The sequence below is a fragment of the Tyto alba genome, unplaced genomic scaffold (assembly GCF_018691265.1).
Source record: "Tyto alba isolate M040663 unplaced genomic scaffold, T.alba_DEE_v4.0 Super-Scaffold_20000042, whole genome shotgun sequence".
Taxonomy (NCBI): domain Eukaryota; kingdom Metazoa; phylum Chordata; class Aves; order Strigiformes; family Tytonidae; genus Tyto; species Tyto alba.
In genome coordinates, this window is record NW_024881293.1 from 15351868 (window position 1) to 15377064 (window position 25197).

General features: G+C 65.7%; 4 protein-coding genes across 8 annotated transcripts in view; 2 read left to right on the forward strand and 2 right to left on the reverse strand.

Annotated features, from left to right (window-relative positions):
* Window positions 1-2833, reverse strand: part of PIP5K1C (phosphatidylinositol-4-phosphate 5-kinase type 1 gamma) — a 49973-nt gene extending 47140 nt beyond the window's left edge. For 2 of the 3 annotated variants that reach the window (XM_032991301.2, XM_032991299.2), the window contains exon 1: window positions 2582-2833. In XM_032991301.2, the coding sequence (XP_032847192.2) occupies window positions 2582-2681 (100 nt within the window). In that variant the 5' untranslated portion in view covers window positions 2682-2833. The remainder of the gene's footprint in view (window positions 1-2581) is intronic. The other variant, XM_032991302.2, reaches the window with a different exon arrangement.
* Window positions 2834-3798: 965 nt separating this feature from the next.
* TJP3 (tight junction protein 3) lies at window positions 3799-16345 on the forward strand. 3 transcript variants are annotated; one of them, XM_042794966.1, is made up of 21 exons: window positions 3800-4548; window positions 5020-5119; window positions 8579-8767; window positions 8853-8977; window positions 9183-9285; window positions 9475-9928; window positions 10237-10340; window positions 11322-11484; window positions 11574-11664; window positions 11904-11968; window positions 12141-12219; window positions 12362-12518; window positions 12908-13016; window positions 13485-13704; window positions 14031-14227; window positions 14429-14524; window positions 14833-14903; window positions 15006-15317; window positions 15421-15669; window positions 15899-15942; window positions 16040-16345. In XM_042794966.1, the coding sequence occupies exons 1-21, from the start codon at window positions 4331-4333 to the stop codon at window positions 16137-16139; spliced, it is 3246 nt and encodes a 1081-aa protein (XP_042650900.1). In that variant the 5' UTR covers window positions 3800-4330; the 3' UTR covers window positions 16140-16345. The 3 variants fall into 3 exon arrangements, with proteins under 3 accessions (XP_042650902.1, XP_042650900.1, XP_042650901.1); XM_042794967.1 differs by having other exon boundaries at window positions 3801-4548; window positions 15445-15669; XM_042794968.1 differs by lacking the exons at window positions 15899-15942; window positions 16040-16345 and having other exon boundaries at window positions 3799-4548; window positions 15413-15605.
* Window positions 16346-16555: 210 nt separating this feature from the next.
* Window positions 16556-23486, reverse strand: APBA3 (amyloid beta precursor protein binding family A member 3). Its single transcript, XM_033002989.2, has 10 exons — window positions 22182-23486; window positions 21720-21759; window positions 21118-21263; window positions 20886-20972; window positions 20156-20314; window positions 19641-19820; window positions 19220-19432; window positions 18566-18685; window positions 17644-17784; window positions 16556-17491 (listed from the first exon to the last, which is right to left on the reverse strand). Exons 1-10 carry the CDS (start codon window positions 23310-23312, stop codon window positions 17420-17422), a joined length of 2289 nt encoding a protein of 762 aa, XP_032858880.2. The 5' UTR covers window positions 23313-23486; the 3' UTR covers window positions 16556-17419.
* A 19-nt stretch (window positions 23487-23505) lies between these two features.
* Window positions 23506-24771, forward strand: MRPL54 (mitochondrial ribosomal protein L54). Its single transcript, XM_042794942.1, has 3 exons — window positions 23506-23633; window positions 24063-24219; window positions 24518-24771. Exons 1-3 carry the CDS (start codon window positions 23561-23563, stop codon window positions 24648-24650), a joined length of 363 nt encoding a protein of 120 aa, XP_042650876.1. The 5' UTR covers window positions 23506-23560; the 3' UTR covers window positions 24651-24771.
* The last annotated feature ends 426 nt before the right edge of the window (window positions 24772-25197 follow it).

Here is a 25197-nt window from a genome sequence, read left to right on the forward strand (position 1 = left end):
GATGAATTGAACCTGTGTGTTCACACATGAGCCCAGCTGCTGGCACTAAATGAGGTTTTATCTCTCAAAGCTATTATGAGACTACCAAAAGCTCCCTTCAGAAGACTCTCCATGCCTTAAGTGAACCTACTATCAAGGTTTCCCTGAGGTTCAGCCCCTCTTCTCCAATCAGTTTTACTCCTGTACCAGACTAACCAGCTCCCCTCTTGACATTTACTGAGCACCTGGAAAAGGTCTTTGCTGATCCAACCCATGGTCTAGATTAATCCTGCCACGTTTGTTTAGTAACAGCACAGCACACAGCCATCCTCACTCTCTGGCAAAGAGCTGGGGAGCAGATTTCAGCTACACAGGTAACCCTTCACCAACAGCACAAGCACTAAGGTGAGCAGCATGAAGCATCTATATAGGTGGGTCACGAGCACTTCGCCACCTCCACTGCTGCTCCAAATAGTAGCGAAGGCATCGGTGCTGCGCATGCGAAATTGAGTTTGTTGCCATCAGTTTTGAAAGAGTCAACAAACCAGGACAGTGTTCAGCACAAGCCCCCTCTGCTCCTGGGCACATCGGTCTGACATACAGTATTCGCACCTGCTGCAACAAGGACCAGAGAGCACAGTGATGTGTTCCGTCGGCCAGCAGTCCTGACCCAAGACCTGCGGCGCAGCCCACCCGACGTGTGGGCATAGCTGTGCCTCTGCGCACAGCCCCAGGGCCACCTCTGATCCCCCCAGGTTTTGTTCTCTTCCAGAAAATACTCATTAGCTGTTGTGCACACTGTCCCCAGCCCTCCCGGGAGCTCCAGTTGCAAGTGAGGCTGAGTGACAATTTGGACGCTACCCAAGTGAGGAGTAAGCAACTTGACTCGAAAAAATCAAAGCATTGGTGAGATTACTGGCTCTGTTTCATCTTTTTTACTATCAGCATAAGGTAAGACAGCATACAGGTTGGTAAATTCAGATTTACTTGTGAAGGGATGAAAAACAACTGGTTAAAGCCCTCTTGAGCAACAGTCTCCACTAACACCTTGTCTTGCCCTGAACAACAACAATCTACCCTCCCAAAAAAACAGGAGGGTGACAGAGAGATCAGAAGAATAAAATCTGTATTAATTGTTCGTCAGCAAGAGGTTCTCTTTTGCTCCCTCAGCATCACAAGCTGGAAGTCCACCAGCCACACCACACCGTGCTGGGAGAATACTCCTGAAAAAGAGGTCTGAGCAGTGGATGGGGAGCGCCTTGGGCGGCCTCAGGAAAGGCAAGCTGCATGCAGCCAGCCCCTCCATTTTCCTGGCAGCACCGAGGAACAGAAGCAGGAAGGCCAGGGGCAGCTTGCCACTTGCCTAAATCTCAGCACCTTACCCAAAAGCACACATTACATCCAGCCCCTTCGACACAGCAGATGACATCCATGAAATAATCACCGCTTCCGCTGTAATTTGTTGGTTTTGTAGAAGATCTAACGATCCTCATTTAAAGGCCTGAAGACAAGGAGATAGCTGTCATAACACAACCAGAACCCATCTAACCTCGCAGCAGGCTCTGAATAAGCTTCAGGCTCAGACAGGTACTCCAGAGCTTTGTGTCAGGCCCACAAAAGAACATGTCAACCCAACAACAGAACGGGGCTGTACGCCCACGCGCAAAGCTAGCAATTTTGAGGTTGTTAACGAGCTATAAATTATTAGGCAGCGAAGGTGGAGACAGGTGCGCTCGCACAGCCCCACATATCCGATCCCGCCGACCGAGGAACCCGGAATCTTTTGTTAATGCTGCCACCGGTGTCGCCGGGCTCGGGCCCGCTCCCTCCCCTCACGAACAGCCCTCCCCGTCTCGGCAGCGCCGCCGCCTTCCCGCCGCCGAGGGGACCCTGCGGGAGGCAGCGCCGGGAGCCGCAGCAACTCCCCGGAGCGAGGCACCGAGCGCACAGCCCCGGCGGCCCCGCCGGGGGAGGGAGAACGCCGGCGGCCCGGCCCCGGAGAGGAGCCGGCGGGTGTCGCGGCGCGGGGTCCCCCCTTCGCCAGCCGGACAAGCGGTGGCTGCTGCGCCGCCGGGGTGACCCCGCTCCCGGGGGTGCCGCGGCGCCCGCCACGGCCCCGCACGTTGCTCCGGTGGCTGCGCCCCCCCCCCCGCAGCAAGCCCCGGGCCGGGACCCCCCGGGGCGGGCGGGGGACCCGCCAGTGCCCGGGGCCGAGCGGCGGCCGCGGGGGGGGCGGAACCATTCCGGGCCCCTGGGGGGGGGGTGTGGGGAGAAGCGGCAGTTGGACGGGGCCACGCGGTGCCCCGGGGATGGCACACTCCGGGGGGGGGGGGGGGTGGGGGTGGCTGGACTGAACCACTCCGAGAGCCCTTCCCCGGGGGATACACGGCACAAGGCGGGGGGACCGGCCGGGAGGTACCACTGAGACACCGCCACCCCCTCCCGGGGGTGTGCAGCTGGGCTAAACCACTCTGGGCCCGAGGAGGGACGGGAGACGGGGGCGCACACTCCGGTGGGCCCTGCCGGGGACGGCGACAGGCGGGGGAACGGGCCGGGGGACGCGGCCGGGGGTGCTGGCCGCCCGGTGCTCGCAGCGCGTTACCTCCTGCCGCATCCAGTCCCCCCACGCCGGCCTCCGGGGTGATGGCACCGGCACCCGCCACGGCCGAGCCTTCTGCCTCCTCGGGCACCTCTAGCTCCATGGCCGCCGCGAAGGCCGCCGGCAGGGCGGGAGTAGCCCGAGCGCAGGCCCCGGCCCGCCGCCGCCGCCGCCACCCCGCTCCTCCCGGCTCCGGCCGCCGCCGCTGAGGAGCCTGGGAGCAGCGGGGACCATAGAGTGCGGGAGGCGCCGCGGCTAGACACGCCCCAGCGCTGCAGGGCGGAAGGGGCCGCAGCCAGCACCGGAAGTAGAGCTGCCGCCCTTTCAACGGAATTAATCGCGACGTGGGGGCTGGCTGTCGCGATAGCGCGTGGGCTGTGGGACCGGCACCGCGCCCGGCCGGAAGGCGCAGGGAGAGGGACGGGGCATCGCGCACCATAGAGCGGAGAAGGGAAAGGCCACTCCCGTCCTCTCTGGCCGGCGGGAGGCACCACAGAGCCGCGGCGCTGGCGCGCGGCGGGGGCGGGCGGGAGGAGGCTGTCTGCTGGTCGCCATGGCAGCGGGGGCGGGGCTACGGCGGCGAAGGGCGGGGCCGGCCCGGGGCCCCTCTGCGGGCGGGTGGGGGGGGCCGGCACCGCGGTACCCCGACAGTCCGGCACCTCGCACCCCGACAGCCCGACACCGCAGCCCCCCAACACCGCGGTACCCCGGCACCCCGACTCCGTGGCACCCCGGCACCCCGGCACTGCGGCACCCCGGCACCCCGGCACCGGCACCCCGGGCCCCACCGCCCCCGGCGCCGCCCTGTGCCAGCCCTCGGTGCGGGGGAGACCTCCCCCGCTCTGGCCCCCGCGAGACCGGGGCCCTCCCGGTGCTGAGCGCCGCCTCCTCGCCCTCCCCCTCGACCCGTGGCACCGGCCCGGCCCGGGTCAGTCCCGGGGTGCGGGTCAGTCCCGGGGTGCGGATCGGTCCCGGGGTGCGGATCGGTCCCGGGGTGCGGGTCAGCCCCGGGGTGCGGGTCAGCCCCGGGGTGCGCGTCAGTCCCGGGGTGCGGGTCAGTCCCGGGGTGCGCGTCAGTCCCGGGGTGCGGGTCAGTCCCGGGGTGCGGGTCAGCCCCGGGGTGCGCGTCAGTCCCGGGGTGCGGGTCAGCCCCGGGGTGCGCGTCAGTCCCGGGGTGCGGGTCAGTCCCGGGGTGCGGGTCAGTCCCGGGGTGCGCGTCAGCCCCGGGGTGCGGGTCAGTCCCGGGGTGCGCGTCAGCCCCGGGGTGCGGGTCAGCCCCGGGGTGCGCGTCAGCCCCGGGGTGCGGATCGGTCCCGGGGTGCGGGTCGGTCCCGGGGTGCGGGTCAGTCCCGGGGTGCGCGTCAGCCCCGGGGTGCGGGTCAGCCCCGGGGTGCGGATCAGCCCTGGCCGGCCCCGCCGGTTCTCCCGGGCTGGACCCTTCATGCCCAGCGTGCTTCGGTCCCCGGCCCCGGGGGACGAACGTGTCACGGAACCAGCTCGGCATTAACGCCCAGCCCTCGGCGCAGCCGGCGGCCCTGATGAGGCTGCTGGGCGGCGTGGCCGTCCCCCTGCCCGAGGTGCTCCCGGCCGCGTCCCTGCGCGGGTGGGCGGCCGGTGGCCCCGGGGCGGCCGGGGAGCGGCGGCCGCCTGGACCGGAGCTGCTCCATCTTCCCCCCGGAGCTGGCGGGGGGCTGCAGCGAGAAGGAGCTACTTGATGCCGATGTGAGGAGCGGCGGGGAGAGCGGCCGCACCATGCCTCCAGCTCCGGGGTGGTGGCTGGTGACCGGGGGGTTCAGGAGAAACTGGTCCCCCTGCGACGCCCTGCCACAGGGCTGTGACCTCCTGCAGCATCGGTACCGAGCCCGGCTGGAAGCAGCAGCCTGGACGGAGAGCCAGGGCGTGAAGCTGATTTCTGTCACTGCAGGAAAGCGACCCCGTGGAGAGGGGAATGACGGGGGGCTGCTCCCCAGGTGGGGGGCAGAGGAGAGGGGAAGGGGAGGGAAGGAGAGGGGATGGCAGCCATCAACAGGGGCACCTTTTCCTCCACACCCTGCCCAGGACCTGAAGCCCCAGGCTGGCCACCATCCCCGTCCCCTCTTGGGGCGCTGGGTGAAGACATTTGGTGCCCCCAGGGACTCCCGAGCAGGGCTGCTGGGAGGGTTTAGGGGTCCAGGGTGGTGCGAGTTGGCACAGAGCCCCCTGACCTCCTTGGAGAGGGCAAGGCTGGGGCGGGGGGGGGGGGGGGGGAGCGGGAGAGGGTGGAGGACCCCTGTCCCCAGGCACTGCCACAAACAGCATCCTGTGAGCCAGGGCTGGGTGGGGGCCGAATGGACGTGGCTGAACCCCCAGCACCATGGAGGACAACAGGGACAGCCCCTGTGCCTCCACCTGTGCCCAGGAAGCTGCTCCAGGACCCCCTTCTTCCTCCCTCCCTCCTGCAGGCAGCGTCTGGCCCACAAAGGGTTACACAAGGCAATCTGGAGTGACACCACTGCCACCAGCCCCAGAGCTCAGCTCCTTCCTGGTCGGATCGGAGGCTTGGTGAGTGCCTAACCCTGTCCCCCGGGATCTGCTGCTGGCCCTGCTTCCCAGCTGGGGATGGGCACCCACCCGTGCTTTCACCTGGGGAACTGGCCATGCTTTGTCCCATTCTGGGTGGCTGCGGGACCCAGTGACCCTCCTGGAGTCCTGCCCCAATGGCAGAGAGAGACCCCGGGGAGGGGGGGGGGGGATCCTGGGACCCTGCCGTCACAGATCTGTTCCCCCAGGGCTGGAGAATGTGCCCCCATCCTATTGATTTACACCCTGGGTGGGTCAGACTTTCCAGAGACTTTTCCTGGAGCAGGGGGTCAGGATCAGCCCATCGCGATGTGGGTGGGGCGGGGTTAGAGGAGCTTCTGGGGGGATCTGGGACCCCAGTCCTGCACGGCCAGGACCAGACAAGAGACGGGCAGTTTTGCAGCACTGGCTGAGACCAGGAACCCCACTGGTCCTGCGAAAGCTTCGGGGTCCCAGATTGAGGACCCCCATCAGTGGGGGAGTTGGGAAACAGGTTATGGGTGGTGGGGCTGGCCATGGGGCAAGGCTGGGGTGGGCAGGGTACATCACTTTTGGATAAATAACCTCCCCACCCCTTGCTGTCCCCACGGTGGGCATTGCCGGTGGTGTCACGCGGGGCCAGGCACAGCCCTGAATCAGGGACCTTGTAATGGGACGAGCCGCCTTGATGCAGCCCGGGCTTCATTTGGCATTGAAAAACCTGGGAGATGCCGGGCATGGTGTGTGCGTGGGGCAGAGTGGGGCGTGTGGGGCTCCCCGTGCTGCCAGCACGAGGTGCCGGGCACGTTGGGCTGGGCCGCGGTCAGCTCTGCCCAGATACTGCCTCTCCCGGCGGGGCCATTTCGGGTGCGGGCTGGTTGGTTTCTGTCGGAAACCGGCCAAGCCGGCTCCTCCGGCTGCCAGCCTCGGCCTTGGCCTTGGCCGGGCCCTACACCAGGTCTCTGAGGGGAGAAGGGGGACGGGACGGGGGTTCAGCGGGGGTCAGGATGGGGGTCCAGCAGCGTCACCTGTGCTGGTGAGACGGGAGCTGCTGCCGGCCCCATGCTCTGTCCCCCACCCCTCCGTCCTGAAGAGCCATGGGTGGCAGCAGGACGCAGGTGTGCATCTGGTTTGTGGTGTCCCGGTGATGGGAGCTGACAGGGGACGGCGAGAGGCTGTGTTGGGTGGTAGCGAGGTCGGCTCCGGCACAGCAGATGAGCTGTCGCCCCGGGGAGGGGAATGCTCTGGCTGCCCCACAATTGGGGTCCGTAAGGACCTGTGGCTCACACCGTGTCACCCGCAGGCACCCAGGGAGCCCATAAGCTCTGACCAGCTGACACTGGTGACATGGCTGAGATGGGACCCCCCCGTTCAGCGCACTGATCCGGCAGGAGACCACCCCCCCACCCTGCTGGGGTCTCCTGGTTATTACCAGCCTTACAAGTACTGGGAAAGGACAGCGGGTGCCAGCACACCAGGGTCCTGCTCAGCCCCGGCCACCCACACGTCGAGCGCCGGCGGGGGCCGGGTGGGCGCTTGGGCTGGTTTCGGCAGCTCGTGATGCAGAGTGGAAACCTGGACTCTGCCCTCCGCACTCACCGGCTTGCAGCCTGGCTGGCTGGGGCTATTTCTGAGCCATGGGTGAATGATTACACCGTCCCTCCCCGGGGCCGCCATGGACTGGGTCTCATTTTGGGGGGCCTGGCCACGGAAAGCCCCCGTGCTGGCGTAGAGCCACCATGCTTGCCCCAGGGCTGTTTGCCCACCACTGACCCCAGCTTCCCCGTGGGACCCCGGCTCCGCGTCGCTTCGGGCGTTGCCCGCGGGGTGTCAGCGCTTGTTTCTGATGGCCACGGGGAGATCTCCCCGTCGGCTGCTGGCCAGTCCTCAGTGGCGGCACAAGGGTGCCTGATGCCAGACCCGGCAGTGCCGGCGTGTCCACAGCCTGTTGTGCCAGGGCCACGCCGTTCCCGTGCCCGCGCCCGGGCTGTGCCGTGCCGGTGCTGTGCTGTGCCAGTGCTGTGCCGTGCCGGTGCTGTACTGTGCCAGTGCTGTGCCGTGCTGGTGCTGTACTGTGCCAGTGCTGTGCCGGTGTTGTGCTGTGCCGGTGCTGTGCTGTGCCTGTGCCCGTGCCCGGGCTGTGCCGTGCCCATGCCCGTGCCGGTGCTGTGCCGTGCCGGTGCTGTGCTGTGCCAGTGCTGTGCCGTGCTGGTGCTGTACTGTGCCAGTGCTGTGCCGGTGTTGTGCTGTGCCGGTGCTGTGCTGTGCCTGTGCCCGTGCCTGGGCTGTGCCGTGCCCATGCCCGTGCCGGTGCTGTGCTGTGCCGGTGCTGTGCCATGCCGGTGCTGTGCCGTGCCGGTGCTGTGCCGTGCCCATGCCCGTGCCCAGGCTGTGCCGTGCCCATGCCCGTGCCCGGGCTGTGCCGTGCCCAGGCTGTGCCACAGGTGAGACCAGGACAGGCGCTGGCAGCCCCGCAGGGCCTGGGGCCAGAGCGGGATGCGCCATCCCGGGGCAGCCTGGCTGGTGGGGGGCAAGTGTCCCACCTCCCCCCGGCTCTGGGCTCTGGGCTGGCGTGGGCAGGCGGTGGGTGGGGGTCTGTCCTCCCCGGTCCCGGCGCCGGTCAGGGCGGGGAGGATCTGGTAGTGGTGGTGGCATCACGCCGGGCTGTTGGCTTTCCTGCTCCAGCACCCTGGAGAATCACCTGGTGGTCTCACTGGGGTTTCCTTGGCACGTGCAGTGGCACGAATAAACTTGGTCCCTTTGAGTCCCTCCTGCTTCACCTGGCTCCTTCCCGTCCCACCCGCTGGGAGGTTGTGGGACACTCTGAGCCCGTGTCCCCCACCCCATGCAGGGACCCCGTTCACGCCGGTTCCTCTGGGGAGCCAGGAGCTGGTGGAGGGGATCTTGGGGTCCATGCCGGGGGTTTCAGCCTGGATGGGGCCTCACCCTGTCAGTCAGGCTTGTCTGTCCTAGGTGGAAAACACTGGATTTGGGGAAAACCCAGGGAAACCAAAGGGTGAAGCCGGAGCACTGGTGCTCCTGAAGTGGTTGACAGAGCTGCTGGCTCTGCTGTCACACCGAGCCCAGAGCAGGAGGGCAGGGGGGCACTGAGGCACCGTCTGAAGCAGCACCCTGGGGTCTGCCAGCTCCTGGGAAGAGAGAGGGAACTGGGACCATGAGGATGACGTGGTGCCAGCTGTGGAGATGGGTCCTGACCTGCTTGCCCTGCGCAAAACCTCCCCTTCTGTGCACACACGTGTGAGGGGACCGAGCTGGACCTCCCGAGGGGGTGATCTCACGCTGCACTGAGGCAGCTCTGGAGTTCGGAGCCGGCTCCCACATGGGGTTAGCGGGGATGTGACACAGCTGGTGGGTGCCCAGGCGCCCCGGGGAGCTCTGTCCCCTGCACCCGCACGATCCCTGGTGTCTGTGGCTCAGCACTGCTTCTGCTCTTCGTTGTAGCCTGAAGTGGGATTGGGGAAGGGGTCAGTGGCTGCACAGAGGAGCCGGAGCCAGTCCGTGCCCCCAGCCACCAGCCAGGGGCTGCCGCGCCGGCCGGCTGCCACGGCCGCCCTCCCTCGCTTGCGCTGGCGGGTGGCCACCATGGAGGAGATGCTGATCTGGGAGCAGCACACGGTGACACTGAGCAAGGTGAGCGCAGCCCAGGGTGGCTGCAGGAGGGGACGGGGTCCGGGGGGCCAGCTCCACCTGACCCCTTTCCGCCTGTCCCCACCAGGACCCTCAACGGGGCTTTGGCTTCGCTGTCGCCGGAGGCCGGGACCGTCCCAACAGGGCGACCGGAGACACGGCGCTGGTCGTGGCGGATGTGGTGTCTGGGGGACCGGCGGTGGGCCGCCTGCAGTGAGTGTGCGGGGACGTGGGGACGCGGAGGGGGTGCTTGCTGCCAGTGGGGACAGGGAGGGCAGCGAGTCGCTTCTGCAGGGACAGGGCCGGCACCGCTGCCACCCCGGTCCCTCCGGGGCAACGAGCGCCCTTCCCGCCCTGCCAGCTCCCGCAGCTGGGGGCTGCACCGGGGGCAGGGCCACGGCTGTGTTTTCCGTCCCAGGAGGAAGGATCACATCGTGATGGTGAATGGCCTTTCCATGGAGAACGCCTCGTCCTCCTTTGCCATCCAGACACTCAAAACCTGCGGCAAGATCGCCAACATTGTGAGTGTGCCCCGTGGCGAGATGGGGGCTGGTGTCATGCACGGGACCGCCCCGTGCTGGTCCCCGTCCAAGCTCCCCTGTCCCACACACCCCCGAGCTCCTGCTTAGGGCTTGGAAATTGCTGTAGAAACATCTCCTGGCAGAGACAACTGCAGCCACCATCCTCTTGTTCTCACTTTCCACCTGCAGACACTAAAAAGACCAAAGAAGGTCCACCTCCCTGTGAGCAAGAGCAGCCCCGGGTCCCCCACTGCGCCCCAGCGCTACGACTCGGATGAGGACCACAGGTCACACGGTGGGGATCCGGCCTTGCACCGGTCCCGGGATGACCTTGACCACAGCCAGGGCTACGACGGGGACTCATCCAGCGAGAGAAGCTCCGGCCACCACCGGGATGACCACCGCCACCACAAGGCAGCATCCCGGAGCTGGAGGCGAAGCCAGGACAGCAGCCACTGGAGGCAGAGCCCGGGCAGTGGCTCAGATCGGAGGGGCCACAGCCGGCACCGCTCTGCCAACAGCTTCAGCCATGAAGGGGACACCAACGGGCTGGTCCTGGTGTCGGGCTTCAAGCGGCTGCCGCGCCGGGATGTGCTGATGAAGCCCATCACATCAGTCCTGGTGAAGCAGAAGCAAAATGAAGGTGAGGTCCTCCCGCCCTCTCTGTCCCTGGGTCTCGTCGCTCGGCTTGTGGCCATGCGTCCCCCTGGGGAGGAGGCAGGGACAGGGTTGGTGCCAGGCTCTGGCATGCGGCGAGGGGGACAGCGTATGCCGTGCTGGGTGCACCAAACCCGCCTGGCCTCAGCCTGAGCTTGCAGAGCTCAGCTTTGGGGCTTGCTAGTGCCCCAAAAGGAGACGAGGTAGGCTTGTGGGGATGGTGGTGAGGGGGGACCTCGAGGGGGTCCTGCATCTGCCTGGCTCTGGCACTGTCATAGTCTCTCTCTGGTGCAGAGTATGGCCTGAAGCTGGGAAGTCAGCTCTTCATCAAGCACATAGTGGAGAGCGGGCTGGCAGCGAAGGGCAGCTCCTTGCAGGAGGGAGACCTCATCCTGAAGGTACGGGGCACACAGCGCTCGCTGGGGATCTCGTCTCCTGCCTCTTCGGGTGGCTCGTCCCTGGCTAGTGTCACCACCCGCAGAGGATGGCAGCTTGGCTGGAGGCAGCTCCGGCTGGTGCCCGCGCCCTGCCCTGCTCCCCAGCCATCACCAGGGGCCCCGCGTGGGCTCTCAGGGACCAGCTCCCCGCGATGCCGGGGCTGGCTGGCTGAGGCAGCCCCGCGCTGTTCATCCAGGGATGGTTGCTTGTCCCGCTGCCACAGTGGGATCACATCTGCCCCACTGTCCCCACAGCGGGATCACATCTGCCCCACTGTCCCCACAGCGGGATCACATCTGCCCCACTGTCCCCACAGCACGTGGTGTGCTGCTGCGTGTGCGCGTCCCCTCTGGGGGAGCTCAGGTGTTCAGGGTACGTCAGGTGAAACAGTCTGGGGAAGAGGAAATCAAGGGAGGGAGGTTTTTCACACGTGGGCCAGGCAGAGCCGTGGCCGCTGGGAAGCGGGGCCAAAGCGACTCCGGGGCAAAGAGGAGGGATTTCATCCCAGCAATGTGGTGGGAAAAGCTGTTGCACCTTGGGGAGATCATAGACCCACGGTTTGCTTTGGGCCTGACTCCCCAGCCCAGTCCAGTGTGTGGAGGGACAGCGCTGGGCCAAGGTCAAAGCAAAACTGAGCTTTGGGTATCTGAGCAGGTCTCTGCAGCTCCGGCCTCTGTGCAGGGCCCCCTGGCAGCTAACGGTGTCGGTTAATTAGCCTCAATAATTTGTTTCCTCTCTGCAGGATGAGGTCCTGCTGGGAAGCAGCCAGGAACTGGGATGTGGCCCAGGATAGGTGAAGCTGCGGGAGCTGGGGCTGGGCTGCAGGGGCTGGGAAGGGACGGGGGAAGCAGCAGTTGGAGCATCCCGTTGGATCGGGGCTTTCCTGGTGGTGACTTTCCTGGGAGTGAGTGCCCTGAGGGCCCCCGCTCTGCCCCCTCCAGATCAACGGGGTGGCCAGTGAGGACATGTCCCTGGCTGACACCCAGCAGCTCATCGAGCGGGCGGAGGGGACCCTGACTCTGCTCATCCTCCGGGATCACCGGCAGTTCCTGGTCAACATCCCCGACATAGAAGACAGCCAGAGTGACAGCTCCCGGATGGATGGTGAGGGAACACGGTGACGGGGCCAGGGGCCAAATACGCAGCACAGGGACTGGATGGTCACTGATGTGCCTTCCCTCCTGTTGCTGCAGATATCTCCGACATCGACACTGAACTGTCCCACCCGCCATCCCCTGAGACCTCCCTGCAACCTCCAGCTGCTGCCAGGATGGATTCACCACCGTAAGCCCCGCTCCGGGCCCATGAGCCCCTCTTTCCCCCATCGGATGCCCCTGTGTTCTCTGCCTAGCTGGAGGGGCTGGTTCTCCTCCAGCTCAGAGCTAGTTCACCCTGGAGGTGGGACTGCTGTTTGGTCCTCAGCTTGCTCCGCTGTCCCCACTGCCCACTTGGCACTGCCTGCCCGTGCTCATCCAGCTCCTGCCGCCAAGACCTGCCTAAATTCTGCCCCAACTTTGTTCCAGGGAGAGGAGGCGATCGAACAGGGACCCTCCAGCCAACACAGTCACTGACAGTGCTCAGGGCCCTGGTGAGTGACCTCAGATCGGGCTGGGGGAGCTCGGGGCACTGAGTGGGTCCTGGGCCCCTGCACGTCTCCCCTGTCCGAACCCCGTGGTTCTCCCTGGTTCTCCCTATTCCTTGGCTGCCCCAGCAGCGGCGCAGCCACGGCCGCCTCATGGACCAGTTCTCCCTCCCTGCAGACCTGCTGGAAGCTGTGGAGGGGGATGGCTGCCACGGCCCCCGCGCCGGCCCCGCTGCCCGGGCTGCCCACAAGGACGGGTGCGTCTGCGAGAGGCGGTGGGGAATGGCTGGGCCGGACGGGGAGCTGCTCCTGTGCAGGGTTGGGGTCCCGGGGCTGGTGACCCCCTGTGCTGTCCCCAGCATGTCGCTGCCAGGCTGACAGCGGCTTCTCCTGTGGCAGGCACGTCTCCAACTCCAGGGTCGTGCGTTTCGTGAAGGGCAAGAGCGTTGGGCTACGGCTGGCTGGCGGGAACGATGTGGGCATCTTCGTGTCGAGCGTGCAGGAAGGGGGCCCAGCCGACAGCCAGGGTGTCCAGGAAGGGGACCAGATCCTGCAGGTACCCAGGGCTGGGAATGGCTCTGAATGCTGCTGCACCCAGACTTGGGTCTGATACCTCCCCAGGGTTTGGATTTCTCTTCCTGGGCATCGTTTTGGGTCAGTGCTGGTGCCCGTGGCCCGTACCCATTGGGCTGGCGCTGTGGGCACTGTCCAAGGGGACAGTCCTGTCTCCAGCACCATGCTAACACACAGTGGGGTCTGGGCATCACCTCAGCTGGCCCAGAGGCCGTCCCCGGGGATACTAGGGCTTGTGGCAGACACTTGGGTGACAGGGACCAGTTCCCTCTCCCCACCCTGCCCTGGGCAGTGCTGTCCGTGGGGTCCCTGCTGGTACCCACGCCCTCCATCTCACTGGCGGGGCCGTGCCTCAGTGCTCTTCCTTGGCAGGTGAATGACACCAGTTTCCAGAACCTGACCCGCGAGGAGGCTGTGGAGTATCTCATGAGCCTGCCGCTGGGGGAGGACATCACACTGTGGACCCAGAACAATCAGGACAGTGAGTGATGACCAGATTCATCCTGGGCTTGTGCCTCTCCATCCTCTGTCTCTTCTGAGCAAGCATTAGAGCTGCTGGACTTTCCATGGCCCTTTCTGTCCTCACAGGGTGATCCTTTTTCCCCACACCCCACTCCTCCTCCTCCTCCAGAGAGGTGATGGGAGGGGACCAGACCATCCCTGCCCCATTTGTGCCTCAGCATCCTGGAGCGCTGGGGCTTTCGGGCACCATGGCTCAGCCTGGAGAGCCCAGGGTGTGCTGGGGGGGTCAGGTCCTGCTGTCCCCAGCATGCCTGGGAGAACCATGGGAGGAAGAGGTGTCCCCAACACCCTCCTTATCAGCAAAGACTACCGTGGAGGCTCCTGGCCAGCCTAGATCCTTCCCAGATCCCTCCAAGCATGTTCCTTTCCAGCATCTTCCTCCTCAGCCCCCTCTTCCCCTGATGGTCCCTCTCACCATGGGCTCCAGTTTACAGGAAGATGATCTCGTCCAACATGGGTGACTCATTCTATATCCGGACACACTTTGACTTTGAGAAGGACACACCTTCAGGGCTCAGCTTCATCCGTGGGGACGTCTTCCACGTGCTGGACACCATGTACCGGGGCAGACTGGGGAGCTGGCTGGCTGTGCGCATGGGCAGGGACCTGCAGGAGCAGGACAAGGGCATCATCCCCAACCAGAAGAGGTAGGGATGAAGCCAGGAATGGCCCCAAGATGAGCTGAACCAGGGGATGGCTCCCCAGTGAGACGGGGATGTGAAATGGTGGGCCCAGTAAGAGGCAGGGCAAGGGCTGGTGGAGCAGCAGCGGGAACCATGAGCTTCCCGGGGGTGGTGGGACAGTCGATGCTCTGGTTGTCCAAGGTCCCAGAGGGAAGCGGCTGCCACAGCCCCATCTGGCCCTGCCACTGCGTGGGGACACTGGCTTCTCCTGCCCCACTTCTCGGAGCCCGGGGAGACAAAGCCAAGTGTAAATCTGGAGGCTCCAGGTCCCGAGCCCTTTCCCTTCCCAGGGCTGAGCAGATCGCCAGCCTGGAGTCGGTGCTGAAAGCCACATCTGGTGCCAACCCCTCTGGGGCACGGGCTGAGTTTTGGAAGCTGCGGGGCCTGCGAGGGGCCAAGAAGATGCTGCGGAAGAGCCGGGAGGACCTGTGTGCCCTCACCAAGCAGGGCCGCTACCCGCCCTACGAGAGGGTGGTCCTGAAGGCAGGTAGGCACCAGGGCTGTGTCCACATTGCCCAGACCCACCGGGGGACATCGGCCCCGGGCGCTAGTGGGCTCGGCTCTCCTGGGGGGAGCGGGGTGAGTCCCAGGGCTACGGGCACCTTGAGGAGCCGGGCTGTGTGCCTGGGTGCTGTGAGATCTGCCCTCACCCCCGGCCTCCCCGAGCTGATCTGTCTTCTCCCCACAGCCAACTTCAAGCGGCCAGTGGTGATCCTGGGCCCCATCGCAGACATTGCCATGCAGAAGCTGAGCACGGAGCTGCCCGAGCTGTTCGAGATTGCCCGTAAGTTTCCCCCACGCTGGGGGGAAATTGTATCCAGCAGCCAGACCCTCAGTGTCCAGGATGTCTGGGAGCCCTTTACCTCCAGCTCTGTCCCCATCCTGCCTCATTATCCCCTCCCCATTACACCCCAACACCTTCCTGGACTCATTCACCCTCTCTCCGTGCACCACGATACCAGCCCGGCCCCAGGCACGCCCCCCCCCCTCTTGAAGGACGCAGCCCTGGGGCCAGGCACAGCCAGACCCAGCCTGGGGCTGCTGGAGATGCCACATCTCCCTTAACTCCTCTCACATCTCTGTGCCCTGCAGCGAGCGTGCCCCGAGACGGGGCATCATCCAAGGTCATCAAGTTGGACGCTGTGCAGCAGATCGCAGAAAAGGTGAGAGACATTTCCCGTGTCCTTGGAGCCGGCGGGGGGGGGGGGGAGCCCACGGCCTCTGTCCCTGTCCCCGGCAGGGCTGATGGCTGTGTCCTGCCCCAGGACAAGCACGCCCTGTTGGACATCACGCCCTCGGCTGTGGAGCGTCTCAACTACGTGCAGTACTACCCCATGGTGGTGTTCTGTGAGCCCGAGAGCCGGCAGGGCATCAAGGCCATGCGCCAGTGGCTGGCGCCCGACTCCAGGAAGAGCTCCCGGCGCCTCTACACCCAGGCCAGCAAGATGAAGAAGTATTGCAGCCACCTCTTCACCGCCACCGTCAGCCTCAGTGGCAGCAGCAACGCTTGGTACGAAGCGCTCAAGGACATCATCAGGGCGCAGCAGAGCCAGCCTGTCTGGACAGCAGTGGAGCAGGTACGGGGCACGGGATCCCCGCGGCATGGCTCAGCCTGCTGGGGCTGCAGCCGGGCAGGGGCTGGGGACATGCAACCCGTTCCCCCCCCACTCGGGGTCGCAGGCCTCTGTTACCCCCACCCCGCAGGCAGAGGTGGCACTGGAGGACAGTCTGGACCTGCTGAACCCGCCGAGTGCGGCGGCCTCGGGCTACCTGAGCTGTGACAGCCAAGCCAACAGTGACTACGACGACACGGATGGCGAGGCGGGTGCCTACACCGACGCTGAGGCCGAGGAGGTCTGTGACCAGCCTGGGCTGGCTCGCTCCTCCGAGCCAGCACCAGCGTCCTTAAGCCACGTCCCGAGCCAGCAGGTACGTGTCTGCATGCCAGCGTGAGGAGCTGGGGGGGCAGTCAGGGCGGCGCAGCGCCCGGATTCCTCGCCCCTGGGGCACAGGCACAGCGTCACTTCCAGCTGCTGCAGGTCCAGCTGCGCATCCGTGCCCCGCTCTGGTCCCCCAGGGGAGAACACAGCCCAGCCCCAGGCTGGGGCACCAGTCCCGCCCCTGCCTCTGACCCCCCCACCCCTCTGGTCTTTCACAGGTGCCCGAGCAGCAGTGGCGGGGCCAGCACTACGACAGCATCAGGTACCCCGGGCAGGGGGGCCAGCCTGGGGGCGGGCAGCGGAGCTGTTGGTGCCAGCCCTGCCTGGCAGAGCCGTCACCACTGCTTCTCATCCCCCAGGGAATACGAGCACGCCGCTGTAAGGAAGAGGTTCACACGGGCCAGGGACGACTCAGACCAGGACGAAGGCTACGAGTGGGGCCCGGCTACCGACGTGTAGCGGCACCACTGGCCTCAATCCCCCTTGGGCCAGCCTGGCCGCAGCCCCCCCGCCCCGGGGCCACGTTCTGATCCAGGTAGTGCCAAGCACCAGCACCTGGCCAGGCTGGATGGGGCCCCAGCCTGCTGTACCCCTCACCACCTCCTGCCTTCTTCCCCCTTTTGGCCCCAGCCTCTGCTGCTGGAATAAAAGGGACGTTTTGAGCAGGACGGGCTGTTCTGTGCGTGCCCTGTAGCAGCACGGAGGGGAAAGCCCTGGAGCAAGGTGGCCTTGCTGGGACCCAGGCACCGCTGCGGCTGGATGCCCTGCCTGCCCGGAGAGGCAGTGCCATGGGAATCCAGCCGGGGCTGTGCCAAGGGCTGGCGGCGCAGTGGGCTCAGGGGGCAGCCCAGCCAGGGCTCCCGAAACACAGCCTCCCACGTTCCCCCAAACTTTTATTCTTACATCAACCAAGCACACAGGCACAGTCAAGTCACTGCCGCGGCCACAGAGGCCCAAAGACCCACACGTGAAAAGACACAGCACCGGGGGCTGGTCCGTAAGGCTCATGACCCCAGGCTCCCTGGGGCGTGGGACTGGGCCAGAGGACAGCCCCGAGGGCCACGACCCCATGGCCTGGGGGGCTGGGGCCGGGCTGCGCCTGCAGAGCAGTTAAAGGCAGCACCAGGGAAAAGCAGAGGTAGTTTCCCAGCTCAGTGCAACAAGTCTATCGGGGAGTTCATCTGCACCCCCGACAGGCCCTGGCAAAGCCAGGGAGGAGGAGCAGGCGCCAAGGGTGCTGCTGCCCTTAAGGCTGAGTCTGGGAGCTACTGGCTCTCCCTCAGGGGTGCCAGCTGCACCCCAACACCGGTGTGCAGGGTCAGTGCTGCCAGGGTGAGCCCTGGAGCTGTGCTGCCAGCACCATCCCCACCAGGGGAAAGGCACCTTTGGTGAGTGTAAAAGTCCTGTCTGTGGTTACTGGATGGGGCGACCCTTCACGCAGGGTCCCCTCTCCTGCCAGCACCAGGACAAGGCAAAGGGACCCTGTGAAGCAGCAGGACAGGCACTGTGAGGCAGGGAGGGGTGAATGGAAGGGGGGGAGGAGGTGTCCAAACCCCCACCACAGGCACTGACACTGCTCAAGCCGGCTATCAGGCCCCCAGAGTCTCCCCCAGCGTCCTGAGTAAGAGCAAAGAGGTGCAGGATTAGGCCGTGCTGGGAACCAGAGGGTCCTGGGGCAGAAGGCAGAGCCTGTCATGCCCTCGCAGCCCCGGGCTCGCTCTGGCCTGGCCCCCAGCAGCTCAGAGGAAGATAGGCTGCTCCTGCCCGGTCAGTAAGCGGTAGGTGGAGGCCGGCATGGTCTTGATGTGGACCTAGGCAGGAACACACAGATCAGCGGGGAGAAGCCAAACCCCGGGCTGGAGGGTGCTGGTGCAAAGCCCCGAGCCCAGCCCGCTCCGCGTGCGGCCGCGGCTGTGCCACGGCGTGGGGGCCCTGGCCAGCACCCAGCCCGGGCCCGGCTCACCTCGCTGACCGCCTGCGTGAGCATCTGGATGATCTTCTCGTGGGGTGTTGCCACCACGCTCTGCCCGTTGATCTCAATGATGCGGTGCCCCACGCGGATGCCGCCTCTCTCTGCAATGCCCCCACGCATCAGGCTGCAGATCTGGGGGGCAGAGAGCGCTGCTAAGAGCAGAGCTGGGCCCACAGCCCGGGGTGGTGCGCAACCACCCCCCCAACACTCGCATCCACGCAGGCTCTGGGGAAGAGCTCTGGACTTGGGTGCTGTCTCCCCCAGCCCATGCATCGAGGGCAGGGATGCCGCTTTGCACTGCTGCCACCGGAGCGATGTGCTGAGCTGTAGGACAAGGGCAGGCCACAGGCTTTTGTTCCCCTGGCTGACGGAGAGCTCAGCTCCCCCCATCTCCCCATCAGCCGCTCGGGCTCCCCGCAAGTCCGGGCTGCAGAGCCAGAGCTTTTCCCCAGGTCAGCAGCTCCTGTGTGGCTGTGGGGTAACCGTGTCCGCAGTACTACTGGGAGCACCAGTCAGCGTGCGATGCAGCCATGCCACCCCCTCCGCCGCCCACCCAACCCACCGACTCCCACTGCTCCTGGAGATGCGCCTCTGCCTTCCCAGCAAGCCACCCCGGAGCCCAGAGCAGGGAGTGGCTGCGCCATGGGGGGACAGTGACAATGTCACTAAGGTCACACCAAGAAAGGCAGGAAGAAACCAGCACCCTGAAAGCGAATGGCTGAAGGGCAGAGCCACCCGGCAGTGCTGCCGGAGAGCTGCGAAGAGCCCTGGGAAACTGCAGCGCTGGCGGGCACAGGGAGCGCTGGGGCTGTGCTCATCCACCCAGGCACAGCCAGAACCCTGTGTCCCTCGGGCAGCTGAAGCCCTCGGCTGACCCCGGCCTGGCTCCACGCCCATCCCCGGGGGCACTCACCACACCGTTCTCAACACAGAAGCCCAGCTGGTACTTGGAGTCGGGGCGTCGGATGACAGCCGTGGTGACAGGAGGACAGTGCACAATGTTCAGCGTCACCTCTGTCTGGTGCTTCAGCTCCTGGAAGATGGGACGGGGCTTTGTCAGACTTTGGAGAGTGATTCAGTGTGGTGGAGAGGGGCGACACCGCCATGTTGCACAGGGGAGGGCTGAGAGTTAGCAACCTATTTTCAGTGGGGAAACTGAGGCACACACGGGATACTGCCATGCTCAAATTGAGGGAGAAGAACTTAAAAATCCAGTGCAAGGCGTCCCGCTCTGCCCCTGAGGCCACACTGTCCTTGCTTTCAGCTCCCTCCTGCCCCAGAGAATAGAAGATGCGAGAGGTTCCCTCCAGGACAAGTGCCTGCCTCCTCACCCACCCTCCTCCTCGGGCAGGGCCCTGCCCGCACCCTGCCGCAGCAAGTTCAGTCCCCAGCTTCATCTCTGCCTTGTCCCATCCCTCCCTCCCAAGCACTCAGAGCGTGGACTGTCACAGCTCACTGGACGGGTATGGCCCCCCAAGCCAGGAGCATCGGGGGGGACCTCGGCATGACAGACACTCCGGTGGCGCTCAGGCTGGATCCTGTCACCCCCCAGGCAGCCCCGGCTCACCCGGATGATGCTCTGGCAGGTGCTGAGGGGCAGCCCCACCAGGCTCGTCCCGTTGACAGACATGAGGCGGTCCCCGATGCTCAGCTCGCCCGACCTCTCCGCGGGGCCCCCGTGCATAAGGTTGGCGATGACCACGGTGGGCAGGATGGAGCCCCAGCCCGACTCCACGATGGCAATGCCCAGGATCTCCCCCTTCTGCTTCCGGATGCAGACCTGGGCGGGGGCACAGATGAGTTACAGTCACCAGAGTCACAGGGAAGATGTACCAGCCCCAGCACAGCTGCCCTGAGCTCACAGCCGGCTGGGATGGGGCCCAGTTTTGTAGCGAGCACCTCAGCTGCTCAGGAAGCCGTGGAGGGGATGACACAGAGGTGCCAGGGGGTACTCCACACTGTCCCCGCCCCTCCAAAGCAGCTCTTACATCTTTGCAGTTCTCCTGCCGGGAGAAGTGGGTCAGCTCTGTATTGTATTGCTCCTGGTCCTCAAGGGCACGGCTATACTGGCGAGGGCTCAGCTCGCTCGGGTCAATGCTGTTGGCCTCCAAGAAGCGCTGGTAGGCCACGCCGAACGCCTGCCCGATGGCCTGAGCGATGATCTGAGCCTGGGGAAGGAAAGGGCTTGTTCGTGCCCGTGGCTCAGGGCCAACAGTCTCATGCCCAAAACGGAGCCAAGAGCTGCCAGCACCCTGCAAAGCCCAGCACAGGCACCGTGCCCTGGGAGCTCCAGGGCACCCTGGCTCCTTCCCTGCCTGCCCGGGCCCCTTTACGGTGACAGTCCTCCCCCGTTTTCTTGCGGGGGTGCTCCAGGTGGGCTCCGTCCCCCTTTACGTGCTCACGGGGAGCTCCTAGCACGGAGCCCAGAGCGCCCGGTCATTACAGCGGGATGGAGCCCAGGACCCCAGCGCCACCCTCCCAAGGGACTTGCGTGTCGCCTCACGTCAGCCGAGTGGAAGACGTGGCAGATCATTTTGTAGAGCCTCTTTTCCTCCGCCACCTCTGACCGTCGAGGCAGCTTGCGGCGCGCCATGAGCACCACGAGGGAGCCGATGTCGGCGATGTAGGAGATGGTCTGGAGGGAGTGATCCATCATGGCCTCCTGGCAAAGGGGACACGGAGACCTTCAGCCCTTCCTGGCCCCACAGAGCCTGTGAGCAGCCTGCGAGCCAGCCAGGCACCGCCACAGGCAGGAAGGGTTTGGGTTCAGATGCCCCTGTGCCAGGATGCAGCTCAAGTGCCTGGCACACGCTGCGCAGGAACCACATCTATGCTAAAAGACACAAACAGCTCCCTCGATCAAGGACTCAGCCGTGTCTCTGGGTGATGCTGGGGGACAAAACAGCCATTTCCTCTTACTATAAAGTAGAAAGCAATCCTGAGGCAAAGAGCCACAGAAATTTCAAGCCTGGGTTCCCTGGAGCTTGGTCTGGGAACCCAGCAGCTCCTGCGAGGTGCAGCTTGCACAAGGAGCCTTGTGCAGCCATGCAGAGAGCCGAGGGCCATGACGCACCTGTGCGGGATGGCTGCAGTGACACGTCTCCCCCCAGACACGTGTCCTCACCCGTAGGCCACCCTTGGGCTCCACCCCCCTGGTGTGGGTGCAAAGCAGAGATCCCAAGGCCAGACGGGAAGGTTTCAGCAGCCCCAAAGTGCTCCTGTTCCCTCCTCACCTGCGTGTCAGCCGTGAGCACCTTGATCCTCTGCGTGGAGACAAACAGATCCACCTCCGTCATGGGCTGGGACTCCCCCTCCGGTGCCTGCAGAACGAAGTGACCAGGAGAGGTCACTGCTGCTGCCAGGACTCCTCTGGGTCCCTGCCCCACAGCCGGGAGATCCCGAGTGCTGCGCCATGCCCAGGAGGGGCCAGGCTGGTGGCAGTCATGCCCCCCTACCCTCCTGCACCTTGATCCTGTCCACCGCCTCCTGGGCCTGTGCCATGCGGACGCTGGTTGGGGGGTTCCTCTCCGAGACCAGCTGTGTGGAGCCCAGGTACTTTGCCCCAAAAATCACACCATCCAGCAGATCCTCTGGGTCGCAAGGGCCTGGAACTGAGGCCATTGGGAGTGACTAAGCAGGGGCTGGCCCCCCCACCTCTGAAAACTGAGGGTACCAGCTCCTACCGCCTGTTACTTGTGTTCCTACTTGTGGCAAAGCAGCTCAGCACTTGGGAGATGAGCTCCTGGCATCAGTGTGGGGCCAACTCTGACCCCAGGGCTGCTTCCCCCTCCCTCAGGCACACCTCGCCATCCCACTTTCTCCCTTCCCAAGCCTGAGCTTCCCCCCTCTCTGACCCCTGAAGCACCCCCATTTGCTCAGCGAAGGGCACGCTGGAATGGAATGAGCCACCCAGAGTCTGCAGCCATGTTCCCACCCTGTGTGGGTGCAGAGCCGGGTGCTCCCTCCCTGTCTGGGACCACTGGCCACCCCACATTCGGGGTCAGAGAAGGAGGTGGTGGGTCAGGACTCCTGGGTGCTTTTGCTGCTCAAGCACAGAACCAACTCACCCTCTTTGAAGGCCAGGCAGGAGGATGGGAGTTCTCTGTTCTGCAAAGCAACAAGAAAGAGGTGAGGCTCTGGCTGGGATCTCAGGGATTCAGCCTGCTTGCCCCACGGCCAGGCCAGGCTGTCCTGGTGAGCCAGAACAGTGAGGGGCACAGTGTTCTGAGGCAGGGGGAGTGCAGGGTCCTGGGGCTGGGGGGGCTGTTTCAATCCAGCAGCCTCTTCCCCAGGGCACGCACGGATCAGACAACCCTCCAAGCATCCCCCTGCATTCAAGGCAGCAGGAGCCAAAGCCAGTACTGAGGGTCTCGTCTGGGCACCCCAGCAGCACGAGGCCCTGTAAAACCAGCGGAAAAGGCATCCCTGGCTGCCCTCAGCCCCCACCCAAAACCTCACGAGGGAGCAGAGTCAAGGGGCACGTCCTGGCTTGCTGCCGCACCGCCGCAGCCCGTGCGCGATGCACTCACGGTCACACCGCCCCGGGCTGGCTGCTCTGCCTCTGGGGCTGGAGCGGGAGGCAGGGCCACCCAGGCTGGCTCCGGGGAACCGTCCCGATTGCCCTCACAGGCGGAGTCGACCTCGCAGAGCCCCTCTCCATAATACCAGCTGCCAGAAGGCCCGGCCTTCAAGCTCTCCAGCCTCCCCAGCCCTTCAGGCTCCTCCACAGCAGCCAGTTCCTCCCGAGCCTGCAGCATCTCCAGGTTTCTTCCAGCCAGGACATCGGAGCGGGCTAGGGGTGTCTCAGCACTGGCTTCAGGCAGCCCCCCCTCATAGCACAGGAGGCTCAGCAAGTCCTCCCGGTCGGCCTCAGCAAAGAGCAGGCCGTGGCAGGGCCGGGAGCAGGCTGAGTGCTGGGCACAGCAGGGCTGTGTCTGCAGGCCTTGGCCCATGGCCACATGCAGCGGGCAGGGCCGGCACTTGCCCTGACACTCCCCGAAGCTCTGCCGGGCCTGCTCGCTTGCCAGAGGGGCTGTGCCAGCGCTGGAGGAGGGTGGGGGGTCCCGTGCTGAGGCGGGCGAGCGGTCGCCGCGGCTGGGGTCAAGGGTCTCGAGCTGGGCCAGAAGGCCCTGGAGCTCCGAGGGGTCGTCCTCTGCATCCTCGGCCCATTTAGCCCCGCCGGGGTGGGCGCCAGCCTCAGGGGCCTCGTCCAGCTCCATGCCCGTCGGGTCACCGCTGCCTGGGGCTGGGGGGTGTCCCGCATCCCGAGGGGTGCTCCCGGCACTGGGTTGCCAGTCGGTGGAGCCCTGCAGCCCCGCAGTCACCGTCTCCTCTTCCATCTCTCTTCCCAAGTCCCGGCAAAGCTCGGTTTGCCCGTCCACACCCGCTCTGAGGTCCGAGGCTGAAGCAGGCCCCGGGCCGGGCCCCGGAGCCCTCTGCGGACCCCCGGAGGCGGGCGGGTCCTGCCCGGAGCCGCAGCCAGGGAGCGGGGCGATGAAGGGGGGCCCCTCCAGCCGCCCGTCACCCCCACGGAGCTCAGGGGCGCCAGGCCGCTCCGCGGGCCCTTCCTCCGTGTCCATGGCCGGCAGCTCCGGGGCCTCGTCGCCGCTGAGCTGAGGGGCGGCGGGCGCAGCCGCCTGGAAATCCATGCTGCTCTCCATGGGGCGGGGCGGGGCGGGGCGGGGCGGGGCCTGGCCGACCCGCAGCACCGGGCCGGGGGGGCCCGGGCCAGCCCTGCCGGTGCCGGCTCTCCCCTCTGGCGCCCGGGCCGAGGCCGCGCGGACTCACCCACCGCCGGTCCCGGGAACCGACCGGAACGGCGGGGACGTGCCGGTGCTGCCGCCGCGCATGCGCGGGCCGGCCCGGCCCCGCCCCGCCGCTTTCCCAGCGTGCCCCGCGGCGCCCCGCCATGGCCGCGCCGCTGCTGAGGGTGATGCGGGCGGTGTTGCCTGGCCCGGCCCGCGGCTACGCCAAGAAGGCGGGTGAGCTCCGGTCCCCGGCCCCTGCCCCTGTGTCCCCCCCCCCCCGTGTGTCCCTCCCCCCGTGTGTGTCCCTCCCCCCGTGTGTGTCCCTCCCCCCGTGTGTGTCCCCCCCGCCGTGTGTCCCCCCCCCCGTGTGTCCGTCCCCCGTGTGTCCGTGTCCCCCCCCCCGTGTGTCCCCCCCCGTGTGTCCCCCCCCCGTGTGTCCCCCGTGCCCCGGCCCTGCGGCCCCCGGCCCTGCGGCCCCCGGCCCTGTCCCCGTGCTCTGCCCCAGCTCCCCTCCGCACGGCCCGTGCCCCTCGTCCCTCGCCCCCGGCCCCCGCCGTGGCCCTTGTTTCCATCCCTTGCTCTGGCAGAGCCCCCGCCCTTCTCCCTGCCCCCAGCTGTCTCCCTGCCGCACCCGCCGGCTTGACCCTACCCGCGTCCCCACAGCTGTGAAGTCCAAGGGCAAGAACGTGCCGAAGGAGGTGCTGAAGGAGCCGGAGGTGTGCACCGACCCCACCATGCTCGCTACCTACGCCATGGGGGTTAATTACTTCAAGGAAGGCCCGGAGGTGGCCCTGAAGCCTGACTCCGAGTACCCTGATTGGTAGGTGGTGCCCAGCTCCCCTCGCTGTGCGCAGCAGGGGGCCTGTCCTGGGGGGCCTGTCCCTGCAGCAGTGCCGTCCTAGAGGCACAGATGAGTGTAGGAGAGACGGGGAACTGTCCTGGGAGGAGAACGCTGCTGCTCTGCAGCCCTGAGACCTGCCCCGAGGGCCAGGGAAGGAGAGCAGGCTGCACTGTGGATGTGATGGGTGAGGGATCCGCGCGTCCTGGTCACACACTTCCATTGCCTTGTCCTGTTGCCCTCCCTGCCACAGCCTCACACCCTCTGTGTTCACCCCCAGGCTCTTTAAGGTCCACCTCGGGCCCCCCAAGAAGCTGGAGGAGATGGACCCCAACTCGATTGAGTATTGGAGGCGCCTGCGGAAGTACAACACATGGCACCGCAACAGGCTGAAGAAGGGCAAGAAACTGTAGGTGCTGCAGAGCTTTGGGGTGCAGGGGCTGCCCTGAGTGCCAGCGTGGGTGGCACTGGGTCCAGCTCCTGCTTTTGGTCTCTTCTTGCTGTAAATGAGTAATAAATCTTTGGTGAGTCTGATACCTGTTACAGAGACTGTGGCAAACCTAGGCCCTTGGCAAGCTTGGTATGGATCCCTCCTTGTGCTGACAGCTTGGTGAGGAACTGAGGCAACACAAGCCACAAATTCTTGGTGTATGTGCTAAAACAGAAGCTCAATTTTTCACTCGTAGAGGGAGCCTACACCACCAGATGGGTCCTGCTCACAGCTCTGTCATGGTCTGTACTGCAATGGCTGGAGCTTAAGGGACCCGCAGGTAGGTGCATAGTGAGTTTGGGGTGGGGAATGATGCCCCTGGCATCACTGTGTCCCCTGGGGGTGGGGCTTTGGGGGCTGAGCATCCTGTGCTCTGGGGGGTGGGAGGATGGGGACTGGGTGCTGTGGCAGCAGGTGAGGTGAGGAGGGACGTGGAGGCCCCTCGCAGTGCCACCACCGCGCTGCGCCTT

Bases quoted from the DNA above. Each gene is read 5' to 3' on its own strand.
- MRPL54 (XM_042794942.1), top strand. From the start codon at position 23,561: ATGGCCGCGCCGCTGCTGAGGGTGATGCGGGCGGTGTTGCCTGGCCCG. The intron at 23,634-24,062 runs GTGAGCTCCGGT...GCGTCCCCACAG, and splicing joins CGGCTACGCCAAGAAGGCGG to CTGTGAAGTCCAAGGGCAAG. The intron at 24,220-24,517 runs GTAGGTGGTGCC...GTTCACCCCCAG, and splicing joins GACTCCGAGTACCCTGATTG to GCTCTTTAAGGTCCACCTCG.
- TJP3 (XM_042794966.1), top strand. From the start codon at position 4,331: ATGCCTCCAGCTCCGGGGTGGTGGCTGGTGACCGGGGGGTTCAGGAGA. The intron at 11,485-11,573 runs GTGAGGGAACAC...CTGTTGCTGCAG, and splicing joins TGACAGCTCCCGGATGGATG to ATATCTCCGACATCGACACT. The intron at 11,665-11,903 runs GTAAGCCCCGCT...ACTTTGTTCCAG, and splicing joins GCCAGGATGGATTCACCACC to GGAGAGGAGGCGATCGAACA.
- APBA3 (XM_033002989.2), bottom strand. From the start codon at position 23,312: ATGGAGAGCAGCATGGATTTCCAGGCGGCTGCGCCCGCCGCCCCTCAG. The intron at 18,686-19,219 runs GTGAGCCGGGGC...CCCATCTTCCAG, and splicing joins CCTGCCAGAGCATCATCCGG to GAGCTGAAGCACCAGACAGA. The intron at 17,785-18,565 runs GTGAGTGCCCCC...TCTGCCCCCCAG, and splicing joins TCTGTGTTGAGAACGGTGTG to ATCTGCAGCCTGATGCGTGG.